This window comes from Tachyglossus aculeatus, chromosome Y2 (assembly GCF_015852505.1).
Source record: "Tachyglossus aculeatus isolate mTacAcu1 chromosome Y2, mTacAcu1.pri, whole genome shotgun sequence".
Taxonomy (NCBI): Eukaryota; Metazoa; Chordata; class Mammalia; order Monotremata; family Tachyglossidae; genus Tachyglossus; species Tachyglossus aculeatus.
The window spans coordinates 4,141,329-4,156,006 of NC_052094.1; the positions used below are offsets into that span (position 1 = coordinate 4,141,329).

General features: G+C 42.9%; 1 protein-coding gene across 1 annotated transcript in view; it reads right to left on the reverse strand.

The window, feature by feature from the left end:
• EXOC2 (exocyst complex component 2) overlaps positions 1–14,678 on the reverse strand; it is a 254,838-nt gene that overhangs the window by 35,078 nt on the left and 205,082 nt on the right. The window contains 4 exon segments of the mRNA XM_038768085.1: positions 2,646–2,701; positions 3,537–3,696; positions 7,204–7,347; positions 8,440–8,534. Of these exon segments, the coding sequence (XP_038624013.1) occupies positions 2,646–2,701; positions 3,537–3,696; positions 7,204–7,347; positions 8,440–8,534 (455 nt within the window).

The following is a 14,678-nucleotide window of genomic DNA, read 5'->3' on the forward strand; positions in this document are numbered from 1 at the left end:
ATCCCCATTGTACAGATAAGGGAACTGAAGCACAGGAGAAATTGAGTGACTTGCCCAAGGTTACACATTGGACACATGCTCTATCCATGCTCTCCCCACTAGACCACACTGCTTCTCGAGGCAATCCAAGGGCTTGTAGTAAAATACAATCTTCACTGCAGGCAAGATAGTAATGAGTCAATCAACGTAGTATTTGAGTGCTTAATGTATGCAGAGCATTACGCTAAGTTTCTCAGACTGTAGGTGCACACCAAAAAAGCCCTGGAAAAGCATAATTTATTTGCAAATTCCAACCTCAAGATTGCACTCCCCAACAATATTTTTTCTTTACTGATTTAGAAAACTGCAGTGTTCGGGGCAGCATAATTGTCACTTAATATGATGACCTAATACCCTGCCAAGAAGGACAGATGAGCCTTGGGCCTGAGGCCTCAAGGACTGGGAACCTTCCTGCCAGCCATGTTTCTGCTACAGTAATAGATGCAGTAGGCCAGTAATCAGGCAGGGATGGAGCATATGGTGAAGGTCATGCAAAGATTTTCACATGCGGGGTCTACTATAGCCGAAGTGACCATAAGACAGTGCCAAATGCTGTTCTGTAGAGCAATGACCTGGATGGCAGATTCGTTGGTAGTCACTGCTGCCCCCAAGAAGCAGTTTCGCTTAGTGGATAAAGGACAGGCCTGGGAGTCAGAAAGACCTGAGCTTTAATCCTGGCTCTGCCACGAGTCTGCTGTGTGACCTTGGAAAAGTCACTTCACTTCTTTGGGACTCAGTTAAGTCATCTATAAAATGAGGATTGACACCGTGAGCTCCACATGGGGCAGGGATTGTGTGTCCAACCCAATTAACCCATATCTTGTCTAGTGTTTAGAACAGTGCTTGGCACATAGTAAGCACATAACAAGTGCCATCATTATTATTATTATTAGCCGGCCATTTTTCAGGATTACTGCTGAGTTGGTCTACCTTTTGGAATACCTATGGTGATTTATAGGGTTTGTTCCTCTGGGACATTTTCTTCTGACTTTTTATTGCTACTCAGAATATAATTCAAAAGAGGATGTGTCTTCAGCTGGCTGTGAGCCTACTTTATGAAGTAAGGTTGGAGGAGTAAAATGTTTTATAGTGATCTAGCAAGGCACATGCCAAGCTGACCAATTTTGGATGTGGAATTGCCAATACCCCTCACATTTGCTGTACCAGTCAGCCAGACCTGATAGACCCTGGAACTTTACTGTTCCATGGACTGCCGGCAAACACTATTGGGACTGGCTGTAATTAGCAATTTCTTTATGGAATTTGTTAAGCAGCATGGCCTGAAGCCCGGGCCTGGGAGTCAGAGGACCACCATTTTAATCCTGGCTCTGCAACTTGTCTGCTTTGTGACTTAGGGCAAGTTACTTAACTTCTCTGTGCCTCAGTTACCTCATCTGTAAAATAGGGATTAAAACTGTGAGCCCTATGTGGGTCATACACTGTATCCAACCTGATTAACTTATATCTACCCCAGATAGTGCTTTCTATGTGTCAAACATTATTCTATATGTTGGGGTAAGTTGGAAACAGTCCACGTCCCACACGGGGCTCACAGTCATTCATTCATTCAATCGTATTTATTGAACACTTACTGTTTGCAAAGCACACAGTGCTTGGGAGAGTACTCAAAGCTTGGGAGAGTACAATACAATAATCAACAGTCACTTTCCCACGTGGTCTTAATTCCCATTTTACATATGAGGTAACTGAGGCACAGAGAAGTGAAGTGACTTGCCCAAGGTCACACAGCAGACAAGTGGAGGAGCCAGGATTACAACCCACACTTGTGATTCCCAGGCCTGTGCTCTACCCACTAGACCATCCGCCTTCTCGATTTACCAGTTGGGCAAATTTCAGGGCTAGGGCCATGGAATCCGTCCCCGGGTGGGCTTCATACAAACTGACTTGGGATCAGTGGCAGCCCTGATTTCTGAACAGCTGTCAGGCTAAAATGGACATGGATGTGTAATGTGCTGGGAGATGAGGGCAAACCTCTATATCTCATTTAGGCCAGCCTCTAGAGCATTCCATGAAATATAATTTATGATCACTAGCAAGTACTAATGGATAAAGAACAATACGAGTAACTTAGCATGTTATCCTTTACAGGACACACTGTGGAAACTTAGGGGGCCTCTTTAACATTTCAGCCTAGGTTCTTGTACAGAGGTAAGTTTCTTCCTGGTCTCTTGATTATCTGGTAAGTTGTGACCCTTTGGGATTCAAACTGTTAACAGTCAGAGGGCATAGTGTGTCTATGAGCAGGTCTAATTTGCAAACTGGCTAAAATTTGGTTTACCAATTTTCCAAAGTATGTCACTTAGTTGAAGGAAAAACTTTTCAACTATTCTGTCTGCTTTTTTCTACAGGTATAAATGGGTTTATTCTTCCATAGAATGGGTAAAACTGAAAATCTCACAAAGTAAGCATGGAAATGGAGCAATTGGGCTGCATTCTTATTTACATGCACTACCTGAAAACTAATCCTAAAAACTCCAAGACAGGTTAAGAAGGTAAAACAGGTTGGCAAAAACTAGCAAATTTAGCTTTCTAGCTCAATGTTTTGCAACGCTTTCCATTAGAGTAATTACTAAAATATATGTCACCTCGGCATTCGCAGCAATTATATTCACCAAGGCTTCCTTTAGGTAGTTCCTGACAACTGAAATCAACATGGGGGAAAAGAGAGTGAGAGACGGAGAAAAAAAAATCACTTTTGCATAATTGCAAAAACTGTTTAGTGCTTAATTGGTGGAAACTTATATTAAAAAGTATATAGTTATGTAAAGAGAAGGAGAAAGTCACACCACCACAATCTATTTCCTTTTTAATAACCAAATGGTGAAAGGAGTGTTTCCTTGTAAAAAAAAGTTTAAATAAGCCAGTAGTTCCTGTTTCAGTGCTTTTCTTCTTTGTGTTTCCCTAGGCCTAGCCTTTCTGGTCAGCTTACTTCAAACTGACATTTAAGGATGAGGGTAGAGGGAAATGGAGGAGGGAGAAAGGCCTTAATTTCAACTTGAGGTAAGGTATAAAGTAGTACAAAAGACTAGAACCATGCTAAGAGCCCCATATGGTAGAATAATATAGATTAAAAGGCATAAACAGCAAATCTCCATTTGGGAATTTTAATTTGTAATGCTGTTTTAAAATGTTTAAATAGAACTCATAGATGGAATTTCTAAGGATTTTCTAACACATGAATAGCAAACCCCTTCTACAATTGCTCCTGAGAAAGTGATACACGGTCACACCAAACAGGGGGTTTTAAAACTAGAGTGTAGGATCAAATTTCACTATTTTATTTTAAAAAGGAAAACTCTCATATGCCAGTTAGCTAGAAACATTGTATAACCATAACCCTCACACTGGTGGGCTCACAAGCCCTACTATGCTTTCATTTTCTCCACTGTAGGTTCTATTGTAAGAAAGCCTCTGGGGAATCTTTTTAATTTCAGTCAAAGGTAACTCCAAAACATATACCTTAATCTGGCTCCTACTCTTAGAAGCACACTCGGCGTATTTGATAACCAATACTCTCTCCATCAGAATGGACGAAACTCCATTCTGACTTCTAAAGTCTTTGGAAAGAGGCAATAGTCCCACACTACTTTTCCTCTCAACTTTGTGACCCAAGTAACAGACTAACTTGATCTGACTCTAAAGTAACAATTCAAAAGGTTAACCAAAGCATTGAGATCATTCAGAATATTGTATTAGAAGCAAAAGGATCAAGTTTATTTTCAAAAGACGTGCTTGGGAGAGAAAGATTATTAGTTATTGAGTTCATGATAATAAAAGTGATCAAGAACCCCCATCTTATCTTGGAATCAGTCAATCAATCATATTTATTGAGCACTTACTCTATGCAGAGCACTTTACTAAGCTCTTGGGAGAGTACAGTGTAACAGAATTGACAGATGTAATCCCATTCTGTCAATGAGCTTATAGACTGGGGAGGACGACATACATTAATATTAATAAATTACGAATACATACAAGTGTGCAAATCCGAATACAAGTATGACACAGAAGGAAGTGGGAGAGGAGGAAATGAACACTTAGTCGGGGAAGGCCTCCAGGAGGACTTGTGCTTTTAATAAGGCCTTGACAGTGGGGAAAGTGAACATTTGTCAGACATGAAGAGGGAAGGAGTTACAGGCAGGAATGGGTGAGAAGTCAGCAGCGAGAAACATGAGATCGAGGTACAGTTGAGGAGGTTGGCATTAGAGAAACAAAGTGTACAGGCCAGGTTGTAAGAGGCAAGATAGGATGGAGCAAGATGATTGACTGTTTTCAAGCTAACAGTATGGAATTTCTGTTTGATACAGAGGTGGATGGGCAATGACTGGAAATTCTTGAGTGGGGAAATGGACTGAATGGTCTTGTAAAACAATGGCAAATGGCCTGAAGTGGGGAGAGACAGGAGGCAAGGAGGTCAGCAAGGAGGCCATTGCAGTGGTCGAGGTAGGATGGTATATGCTTGGATCAACTTGGGAGCAGTTAGGATGGAGAGCAAAGAATGAATTTTAGCGATGTTTCGAAGGTTGAAACCAACAGGATTTGGTGACCAGTTGATTGGATTGAATGTGGATTGAATGAAAGAGATGAGTCGAGGATAATGCCAAGGTTATGGGCTTGTGAGACAGGAAGAATTTTAATATCTCTTATCCTGTCCCACCTGGATTACTTCATCAGCCTCCTTGCTGACCTTCAGCCTCTTGTCTCTCCCTACTCCAGTCCTTCACTCAGCTGCCTGGATCACTTTTCTAGAAAAACATTCAGGACATATCATCCCGCTCCTCAAAAAACTCCAGTGGTTGTTCATCTTTCTCCACATCAAACAGAAACTTTAAACCACTGGCTTTTAAGCACTCCACCACCTTGCCCCCTCCTACCTCACCTTGCTACTCTCTTTCTACAACCCAGACTGCACACTTCACTCCTCTAGTGCTAACTTTCTCACTGTGCCTAGGTCTTGCCTGTCTCGTTGCCGACCCCTGGTCCACCGCCTGCCTCTGGCCTGGAATGCCCTCCCTCCTCAAATCCAACACACAATTACTCTCCTCCCCTTCAAATCCTTTTTGAAGGCACATCTCCTCCAAGAGGCCTTTCCAGACTAAGCTTCCCTTTTCCTCTTCTCCAACTTCCTTCTGCATTGCCCTTACTCCTGTTGTTCTTCCCTGCTCCCAGCTCCATAATATTTATGTTTATATCAATAATCCATTTTATTCGTATTGATGTCTGTCTACCCGTCTCTAGACTGTAAGCTCATTATAGGCAAAGAATGTGTCTGTTTATTGTTATATTGTACTCTCCCAAGTGTTTAGTACAGTGCTCTGCACACAGTCAGCACTGTATAAATACTACTGAATGAGTGAATTAATGAATGGTGCTGTCGACAGTGATGGAAAAGTCAAGGGAAGGTCAGGGTTTAGGTGGGAAGATGAGGAGTTTTGTTTTGGACATGTTTAGTTTGAGGTGTAGGCAGGGCATTCAAGTAGAGATGTCCAGAAGGTAGGATGAAATACAAGACTGCAGAGAAGGAGGAGATCAAAGCTAGAGATGTAGATTTGGGAATATCTGCATAGAGGCAGAAGTTGAAGCCATGGGAGAAGGAGAGAAGGGAACCCAGAACTGAGTCCTGAAGGACTCGCACAGTTAGAGGGTGGGAGGTAGAGGAGGAGCCTGTGAGAGAGACTGAGAATGAGTGGCCAGAGAGATAGGAAGAGAACCAAGAGAGGATAGTATCAGTGAAGCCAAGGTTGGATAATATTTCCAGGAGCAGGGGGTGGTACACAGTGTCAAAGGCAGCTGAGAGGTCAAATAGGATTACGATGGTATAGAGGCCACTGGATGTGGTGAGGAGATTACTGGTGACCTTTGAGAGGGTAGTTTCAGTGGAGTGAAAGGGCAGAAGCCAGACTGGAAGGGGTCAGGGAGAGAATTGGAGGAGAGGAAGTGGAGGTAGCACAAGTAGACAACTCGCTCAAGGTGTTTGGAGAGGAATGGTAGGAAGGAGATGGGGCAACTGGAAAAAGACTTATTCCTGAGTCTACTAGATTGTAACTCCTGTGAGCAGGGATCCTGTTGACCATCTGTATTTCACTCTCCCAAGGACTTAGTACAGAGCTCTGCACACAGTAAGGTTCAATAAATGTCCCTGATTGATTGTTGCAGATTGGTTTTGGCTTTAGAGGAGAGAGCTATCTCATTGCCCTACCTCCCCCCACCCCGCCCTACCTTCTTCCCCTCTCCACTGCACCTGTATATGTTTGCACAGATTTATTACTCGATTTATTTTACTTGTACATATTTACTATTCTATTTATTTTGTTAGTGATCTGTATCTAGCTTTATTTTTATTTATTCTGGTGACTTGACACCTGTCCACATGTTTTGCTTTGCTGTCTCCCCCTTCTAGACTGTAAGCCCGTTTGTTGGGTAGGGACCGTCTCTATATTTTGCCAACTTGACTTCCCCAGCACTTAGTACAGTGGTCTGCACACAATAAGTGCTCAATAAATACAACAATGAATTAATTACATTTTTTATCAGAGAAGCTAATGTTGATAATGTTCCTCTGATTATGGCTAAATAAATCTACAGTCCTATCTAAGCTGAGTATGTGTTCCTTGTTCTTTGCCATTAGGCAGAAGGATCTGGTTGCTGAATCTTTTGCTTCATTTCTGGTGCTTTTCAAAGCTGCTAAATCTGAGTGCCTCCATGTGACTCTTGAAAAGTTTCTGGGAAAATCTTGTTAGACATTTCACTGAATCCTTACTTCTGGCTTCCTCTGTTATAAATAACCATCTTAAGACCTATCATTTGCTAACAGCTCGGCCTAGTGGATAGAGCATGGGCCTGGGAGTCAGAAGTACCTGGGTTCTAATCCCCACTTGTCTATTGTGTGACCTTGGGCAAGTCACTTACGTTTTCTCTGTCTCAGTTATCTCATCTGTAAAATGGGGATTAAGACTGTGACCCCTGTGTGGGACATGGACTGTGTCCAACATGACTAGCTTGTATCTACCCCAGTGCTTAGTAAAGTGTCTGGCTCATAGTAAGCACCTAACAATGCCACTACAAAACAATTAGTAACAATATTCTCTGGAGAAACTTAAATTGCTGCTCCAACCATAGCCCAATAAATATTTAGGAAGATACCCACAAAATCACCGAATTTGCAGCAAACAATAGAATTGACATTTGCTGAATGTGAATATTGCAATGACGTTTAAGAATTCTACAACCTTCCTTTTGAGGAACTAAAATCTCCCCTGGGAATTCCTCATTTTGTTCATAATGTTTCTATGAGAAGGGAACACTCTTACCCCCAATAATGGAGATATGGAGAGTCAAACAGCAATGAATGAAATTCAGACATTCACCTTTCTTTTCTGGAAGGAAGAGTTCGTACAACTCATAAAGGGGATGCTAATGAATTAGACTAGTAAGTGGTAAAAATGTTTCCCTTTAGCAGTGTGGCATAGAAAGGAGGTTACAGGGATGGGAGTCAGAGGAATTGTATTCTAATTCTTGTCTGCTGTGTGACCTTGGACACGTCATTTAACTTCTCCATGCCTCAGTTTCTTCATTGGTAAAATGTGGAATACCTGTTCTTTCTCCTTTGGGCTGTGAAACTCATGTGAAACAGGGACTATGGCTGATCTGATTAACCAGCACTTAATACAGTACCACAATTACTATTACTATTATTGATGATGAGGATGATAACAATAATAATAAAAACATAAATGAAGTGGCTAAATTGTAGAAAGGCTGGTCTAGATTCACCATTAAGACACAATCTGAAACCAAATCCAAATAATAATAATAATAATTATGGGATATGTTAAGTGCCTAGTAGGTGCCAGAGAGTGTACTAAGTTCTCAGATGGATAGCAACAAATCGGGTTGGACACAGTCACTGTCTGGCATAGAGCTCACAGTCTTAATCTCCACTTTACAGATGAGGTAACTGAGGCACAGAAAAGTGATGTGGCTTTCCCAAGGCCATACAGAAGACAAGTGGCAAAGCGGGATTGGAACCCATAACCTTTTGATTACCAGGCATGTGCTCTAACCACAATGCCATGCTGCTTCCCAAATGTTTACTAAATCCTCTCTTAAAATATTTCAAGTTACTACTTTCTCTTTCTTCCCCCTGCTCCAAACTGTCTACACCCCTCCAGCACCCGCAGCCCTTGGAAGCTTGGACAGTGATGAGTAGAAGATTGGAGGCCAAACCAAAAAAAAAAGTGGTGCCATTACATCTTATTAGGAAATTCCAGTTTTAACAGAGTAATTTGTGGGTCTGGGGAACAAACGTAACTGTTTGTAATTGCTGGGGACCCTTCTGCCAGTCTTCCTGAGAAAAGAGGAATAACATAATAATTGAACCTTTGGTTCTAACGACTGAAGTGATTCTGGAAACATAATAGCCTTCTTAAGTTTTGAAACAATTAAAGGGTAAAGAAAGATTTTCAGGCAGTTAACTAGAAGGCAGAAAAGAATGAAAATAGAGCAACTCACTGGTGCTGCTCACTAACTGTATGCCACTTACTCAATTCCCACTTTGACCGTGAAATGAAACAGACATTTTTCAGCAGGAACCCATCATTAAGCACTAATCATAAAAATACCTACCAAAAAGATACATATGAGGACACACACAGAAAGTTGGCTGTGGAGAGTAAAAACAGAAACATAGGAATTTCAACCAAAACAATCATCTCTCCTGGTTCTCCTCTTATCTCTCCAGCTGTTCATTCCCAGTCTGCTTTGCAGGCTCCTCCTTCCCCTCCCATCCCCTTACTGTAGGGGTTCCTCAAGGGTCAGTCCTTGGTCTCCTTCTGTTCTGTATCTACACTCACTCCCTTGGTGAATTCATTTGCTCCCACGGCTTCAACTACCACCTCTCCACTGATGACACCTTAATCTACATCTGTGTTCCTGCTCTCTCTCCCTCCCTCTAGGCTCGGGTCTCCTCCTGCCTTAAGGACATCTCCATCTGGGTGTCTGCCTGCCATCTAAAACTCAATATGTCCAAGACTGAACTCCTTATCTTCCCTCCCAAACCCTGCCCTCTCCCTGACTTTCCCATCATTGTAGACTGCACTACCATCTTTCCCAACCCATAAGCCTGCACCTTGGTGTCGTCCTCAACTCCGCTCTCTTGTTCACCCCTCACTTCCAATCTGTCACCAAAACCTGCCTGTCTCACCTCTGCAACATTGCCAACATCCGCACTTTCTTCTCCATCCAAACAGCTACCTTGCTGGTTCAATCTCTCATCCTTTCCCGACTGGATTATTTCACCAGCCTCATCTCTGATCTCCCATCCTCCTGTATCTCCCCACTTCAGTCTATACTTCACGCTGCTGCCCTGATCATCTTCGTGCAGAAACGCTCTGAGCATGTTACTCCCCTCCCCCAAAATCTCCAGTGGCTACCAGTCAACCTACACATCAAGCAAAAACTCCTCACTCTTGGCTTCAAGGCTCTCCATCACCTTGTCCCCTTCTACCTCACCTCCCTTCTACAGCCCAGCCTGCACCCTCTGCTCCTCTGACACTAACCTTTTCACTGTACCTCATTCTCATCTGTCCCACCGTCGACCCCCAGCCCAGGTCCTCCCCCTGGCCTGGAATGCCCTCCCTCCACACATCCGCCAAGCTAGCTCTCTTCCTCCCTTCAAAGCCCTACTGAGAGCTCACCTCCTCCAGGAGGCTTTCCCAAACTGAGCCCCCTTTTTGCTCTCCTCCTCCCCATCCCCGCCCTACCTCCTTCCCCTCCCCACTGCACCTGTATGTATGTTTGTTCAGATTTATTACTCTATTTATTTTACTTGTACATATTTACTGTTCTATTTATTTTGTTAATGATGTGCATCTAGCTTTACTTTTATTTATTCTGATGACAACACCTGTCCACATGTTTTGTTTTGTTGTCTGTCTCCCCCTTCTAGATTGTGAGCCCATTGTTGGGTAGGGACTGTCTCTGTATGTTGCCAACTTGTTCTTTCCAAGTACTTAGTACAGTGCTCTGCACACACTAAGTGCTCATTAAATACGATTGAATAAATGAATGAATACTGCTGCTGATTGAAACTTGAAAAAAAGACTAGCTTCCTGTTTTAAGGCAACTACTATAGTTTCACAAGGATAGTCAGAAAGAATAATTGATTTTCATTTTGAAAAAAAAAATTTGATTTTCATTTCTTGCTGGCATTTAAAAAAATAACAGAAAAACAGAGGTACTTAGCCTACTCCCTGAAACTAGCACTTTCCCAAAATATCAGTGCATACCATGACAGTGTACAATGAACATACACCTTGGGAAAAGAGAAGGGAAATATTTGTGGTGCTGAGAATTGACAAAAATAGAGATCCTAGTCAACCCACTTAATAGTTCAGGGAAGGTTCAAAGCGATAACATTATTTACTGCATTTGAAAAACAAAAATGCTGTGTTCTGAAATAGAAATATTCAAAGATTGTCCACAAGAATTATCTATTCCAGCCACACCAATTAGAATTAAGAATTAAGCCACAGTTTTGTTTTGCTCTCCTACTCTCCCATTAGGAGGCACAGAATAAGTTAAAAAATGAAATATATAAAAATGGATCCCTTATTCCTCTACCTGTCTTAGCAGCTAAAACTCACAAAAGTTTCCTCTAGACACACAGTTCGTGTGCTGAAAATACAAAAGTATTCCAAACAACTTCTGTGAAGGGGACTCTTTAGAAAACATTTAGCTAATAAAAAGAGTACAGACATATACCATAATACAATGGGGTGGTACTTCTTGAAAATGTTGGTGATATTGTGAATGGTTGTATTATGGGGTTTGATTTCCCATAGACTTATGTGTATGAGAAATCTGTTCCAGCAAGGGCAGAAGAAACATGGTAAAATGAATCCTCATAATGCTGTATCTTAGCTAAACCATCCTTGCTAAGGGTAGAACAGCATGACACACTGCTCTTTTTGAGCAAAAGGTTCATAAGGAATAAGAGTCAAGAAGGCAAAAAAGAAAACCACACCACGTGCTGCAAGCATTAATCATGACCACACAATAAAGGACAGACTTTTTGTGTGTACAATATGGCTGCAATTGTGGATCCCACACTGACCTTTCCAGACACACACACACACATAGAGATGGATGAATTTCACTGTCAGTGGTTTCCTCTCTGAACACGAAGATATATATGTATGTATATATATATATATACATCTCCTAGTGAAGATGTAATGTAAGGTAAGACCACATTGCAACTTGCTGCAATTTCTTTAAGTGAAAGTGGCCACTAATAGTAGTGTGCATTCAGGGCCATTATAGATAATATGAAATAAGAGTTTGGATATCAGCTTTCAAAATATTTATTTAGTCATTAAGTTTTGTTAAAGTGTGAGCGCTCACTATGCATGACTGTGATGGCAACAATGTAAGTTTTTCTTGATATACTGTGTTGTGTTGTCTGAAACTGGGGTATGTGAGTACTACAACACAAGTTTTCCTTAAAGTGAGGTTTGGCTGGACTACAATCGCAGCATTATAGGAGATTTGGGTGTAGTTTCACTTTGCGTTCTTTTCTTAAACAGAAAGCTAAGGTAGGGCAGGGTGAAAGGATTGGAGTCTGAGGTGGGTTGAAAGGAGGGAATGATGGTTGGGAGTTCAGGAAGTTGGATGTCTGGGAATAAGGGCATATAGGAACTAGCAATGACTTGAGAAGGACTCCATCCAATGGTCTTGCTAATTAAGAAATCTTGTAAGTTTTTAAGTGAATACCACTGATTGATTGATGTATCTAGTCTCTAAGAGACAAGACAGGTCAATCTAATTGGGCCACATCAGCTCTGAAAATAAGAGTTACACATGCACAAACAATTCTCCTATAACTCAGGGACTGTATTCTTACAAAACCACACGGAAAACTTGTACAATCACACTCAAAATGTTTATTCTGACACTGTAGCAGACTGTATTCCCAACAACCTTGCATTGTCATATAGACGTTTCATATATGTCAATCAAGGGTATTTATTGAGCGCTTACTATGTACTGTAATAAGCACTTCAGAAAGTACAAAACAAGAGTTGGCATACATATTCCCTGCCTGCAATGGGCTTACAGTTTAGAGGGGGAGAAAGGCATTAATACAAATAATTTATGATATACAATTCTAAAGATATGTACTAAAATACTGTGGGGTTGAGGGTGGGGCAAATATTAAATGTCCAAATGGTTCCAAACTGTTTTTTTTGCCAAAACACACCCTGAAAACACCAACCATGTCAGGCCTGAGACTGAGAGAAAGGGAAGGAGAGTGAGAGCCATCCTTTATTTTCCAAGATAGGGCTACCCAGTTACATCTCCCCATCTCCCTTACATATTATGACAGAAACCCTTCCTTTGAAGCCCACATTGTTCACCTCTACCACCCCCTCCAGATTCTTGTAGCCGTTATCTACCACCCCCCTGGCCCCACCTCCAACTTCTTTAACGATTTTGACCCCTTCCTCACCTTCCTTCTCTCCTTTTCCATGCTCACTCTGATACTTGGAGACTTCAACACCAACATGGATATCCCTGGTGACTCCTCTGCCGCCCACCTTCTATCTCTCCTTGACACTGCCAACCTCTTGCTCCACCCCACCTTGCCCACTCACCAACTATGTCACTCTCACCAACTCTGAAATCCCTCTCTCTGATCATAACCTTCTCACCTGCCTCCTCACTCACACTCCTGTCCCCTGTAAATCTATATTACTACCTCACAGAGACCTCTGCTCTCTCGACGCCATCCATCTTTCGGAGTGCCTCACATCTCACCTCACCTCCTTTTCCTCTCTATATAATCTTGATGATCAGATTTCGGCTCTCTACACTACCCTCTCTACTCAGCTCAACTCGCTTGCTCCCTTCTCTTCGCCACTCTCGTACCACTAACCCACAGCAATGGGTAACTGCCATTGTCTGCCTCCTTCGCACTTATGCTCAAGCGGCTGAACGCTGCTGACAAAAGTCTAAACACCATGCCAACCTCGTTCACTTCAAGTTTATCCTTTCCTGTCTTAACTCTGCCCTCTCCTCTGCCAGACAAAACTATTTCTTCTCCCTTATTAACACCCATGCCCATCATCCCCATCAGCTCTTCCGTACATTTAACTCCCTTCTCAGGCCCTCTGTTTCTTCCCCCTATTCCTTCCCTCACCCCCAATGATCTGGCCTTCTATTTCATTAATAAAATTAAATCCATCAGGTCTGAGCTCCCCAAAGTCACTCCTCCCCCTTCCCCAACCCCCCGGCTCTCAACCCTCTCCGGTACTCTCCCATCCTTCCCAGCAGTATCCTCAGATGAGATCTCCTCCCTCCTCTCAACTGCTACTCCGGCCACCTATGCTTCTGACCCCATTCCCTCTCATCTTATGAAATCTCTCACTCCATCTCTCCTCCCCTTTTTAACTTCCATCTTCAACCACTCACTCTCCACTGGTTCCTTCCCCTCTGCCTTCAAACATGCCCACGTCTCCCCATCCTAAAAAAACCCTCTCTTGACCCCACCTTCCCTTCTAGTTATCACCCTATCTCCCTCTTACCATTCCTTTCCAAACTCCTTGAACATGTTGTCTACACACACTGCCTCGAATTCCTCAATGCCAACTCTCTCCTCGACCCCCTCCAATCTGGCTTATGTCCCCTACATTCCACGAAAACTGACCTCTCAAAGGTCATCAATGACCTCCTGCTTGCCAAATCCAATGTCTCCTACTCTATCCTAATCCTCCTCGACCTCTCAGCTGCTTTCAACACTGTGGGCCACCCACTTCTCCTCAAAATGCTAACCAACCTTGGCTTCACAGACTCTGTCTTCTCCTAATTCTACTCTTATCTCTCTGGCCATTCATTCTCAGTCTCTTTTGTGGGCTCCTCTTCCCTCTCCCTTCCCCTTACTATAGGGGTTCCTCAAGGGTCAGTTCTTGGTCCCCTTCTGTTCTCTATCTACACTCACTCTCTTGGTGAACTCATTCGCTCCCGCGGCTTCAACTATCACCTCTACGCTGATGACACCCAAATCTACATCTCTGCCCTTGCTCTCTCTCCCTCCCTGCAGGCTCGGGTCTCCTCCTGCCTTCAGGATATTTCCATCTGGATGTCTGCCCACCATCTAAAACTCAATATGTTCAAGACTGAACTCCTTGTCTTCCCTCCCAAACCCTGCCCTCTCCCTGACTTTTCCATCACTATTGACAGCACTATCACCCTTCCCGTCTTACAAGCCCACAACCTTGGTGTCATCCTCGACTCTGCTCTCTTGTTCACCCCTCACATCCAATCAGTCACCGATACCTGCCGGTCTCACCTCCACAACATTGCCAAGATCTGCCCTTTCCTCTCCATCCAAACTGCTACCCTGTTGGTTCAATCTCTCATCCTATCCCGACTGGATTACTGCATCAGCCTCCTCTGATCTCCCATCCTCCTGTCTCTCCCCATTTCGAGCTATACTTCATGCTGCTGCCTGGATCAGCTTTGTGCAGAAACGCTCCAGGCATGTTACTCCCCTCCTCAAAAATCTCCAGTGGCTACCAATCAACCTATGCATCAGGCAAAAACTTCTCACTCTCGGCTTC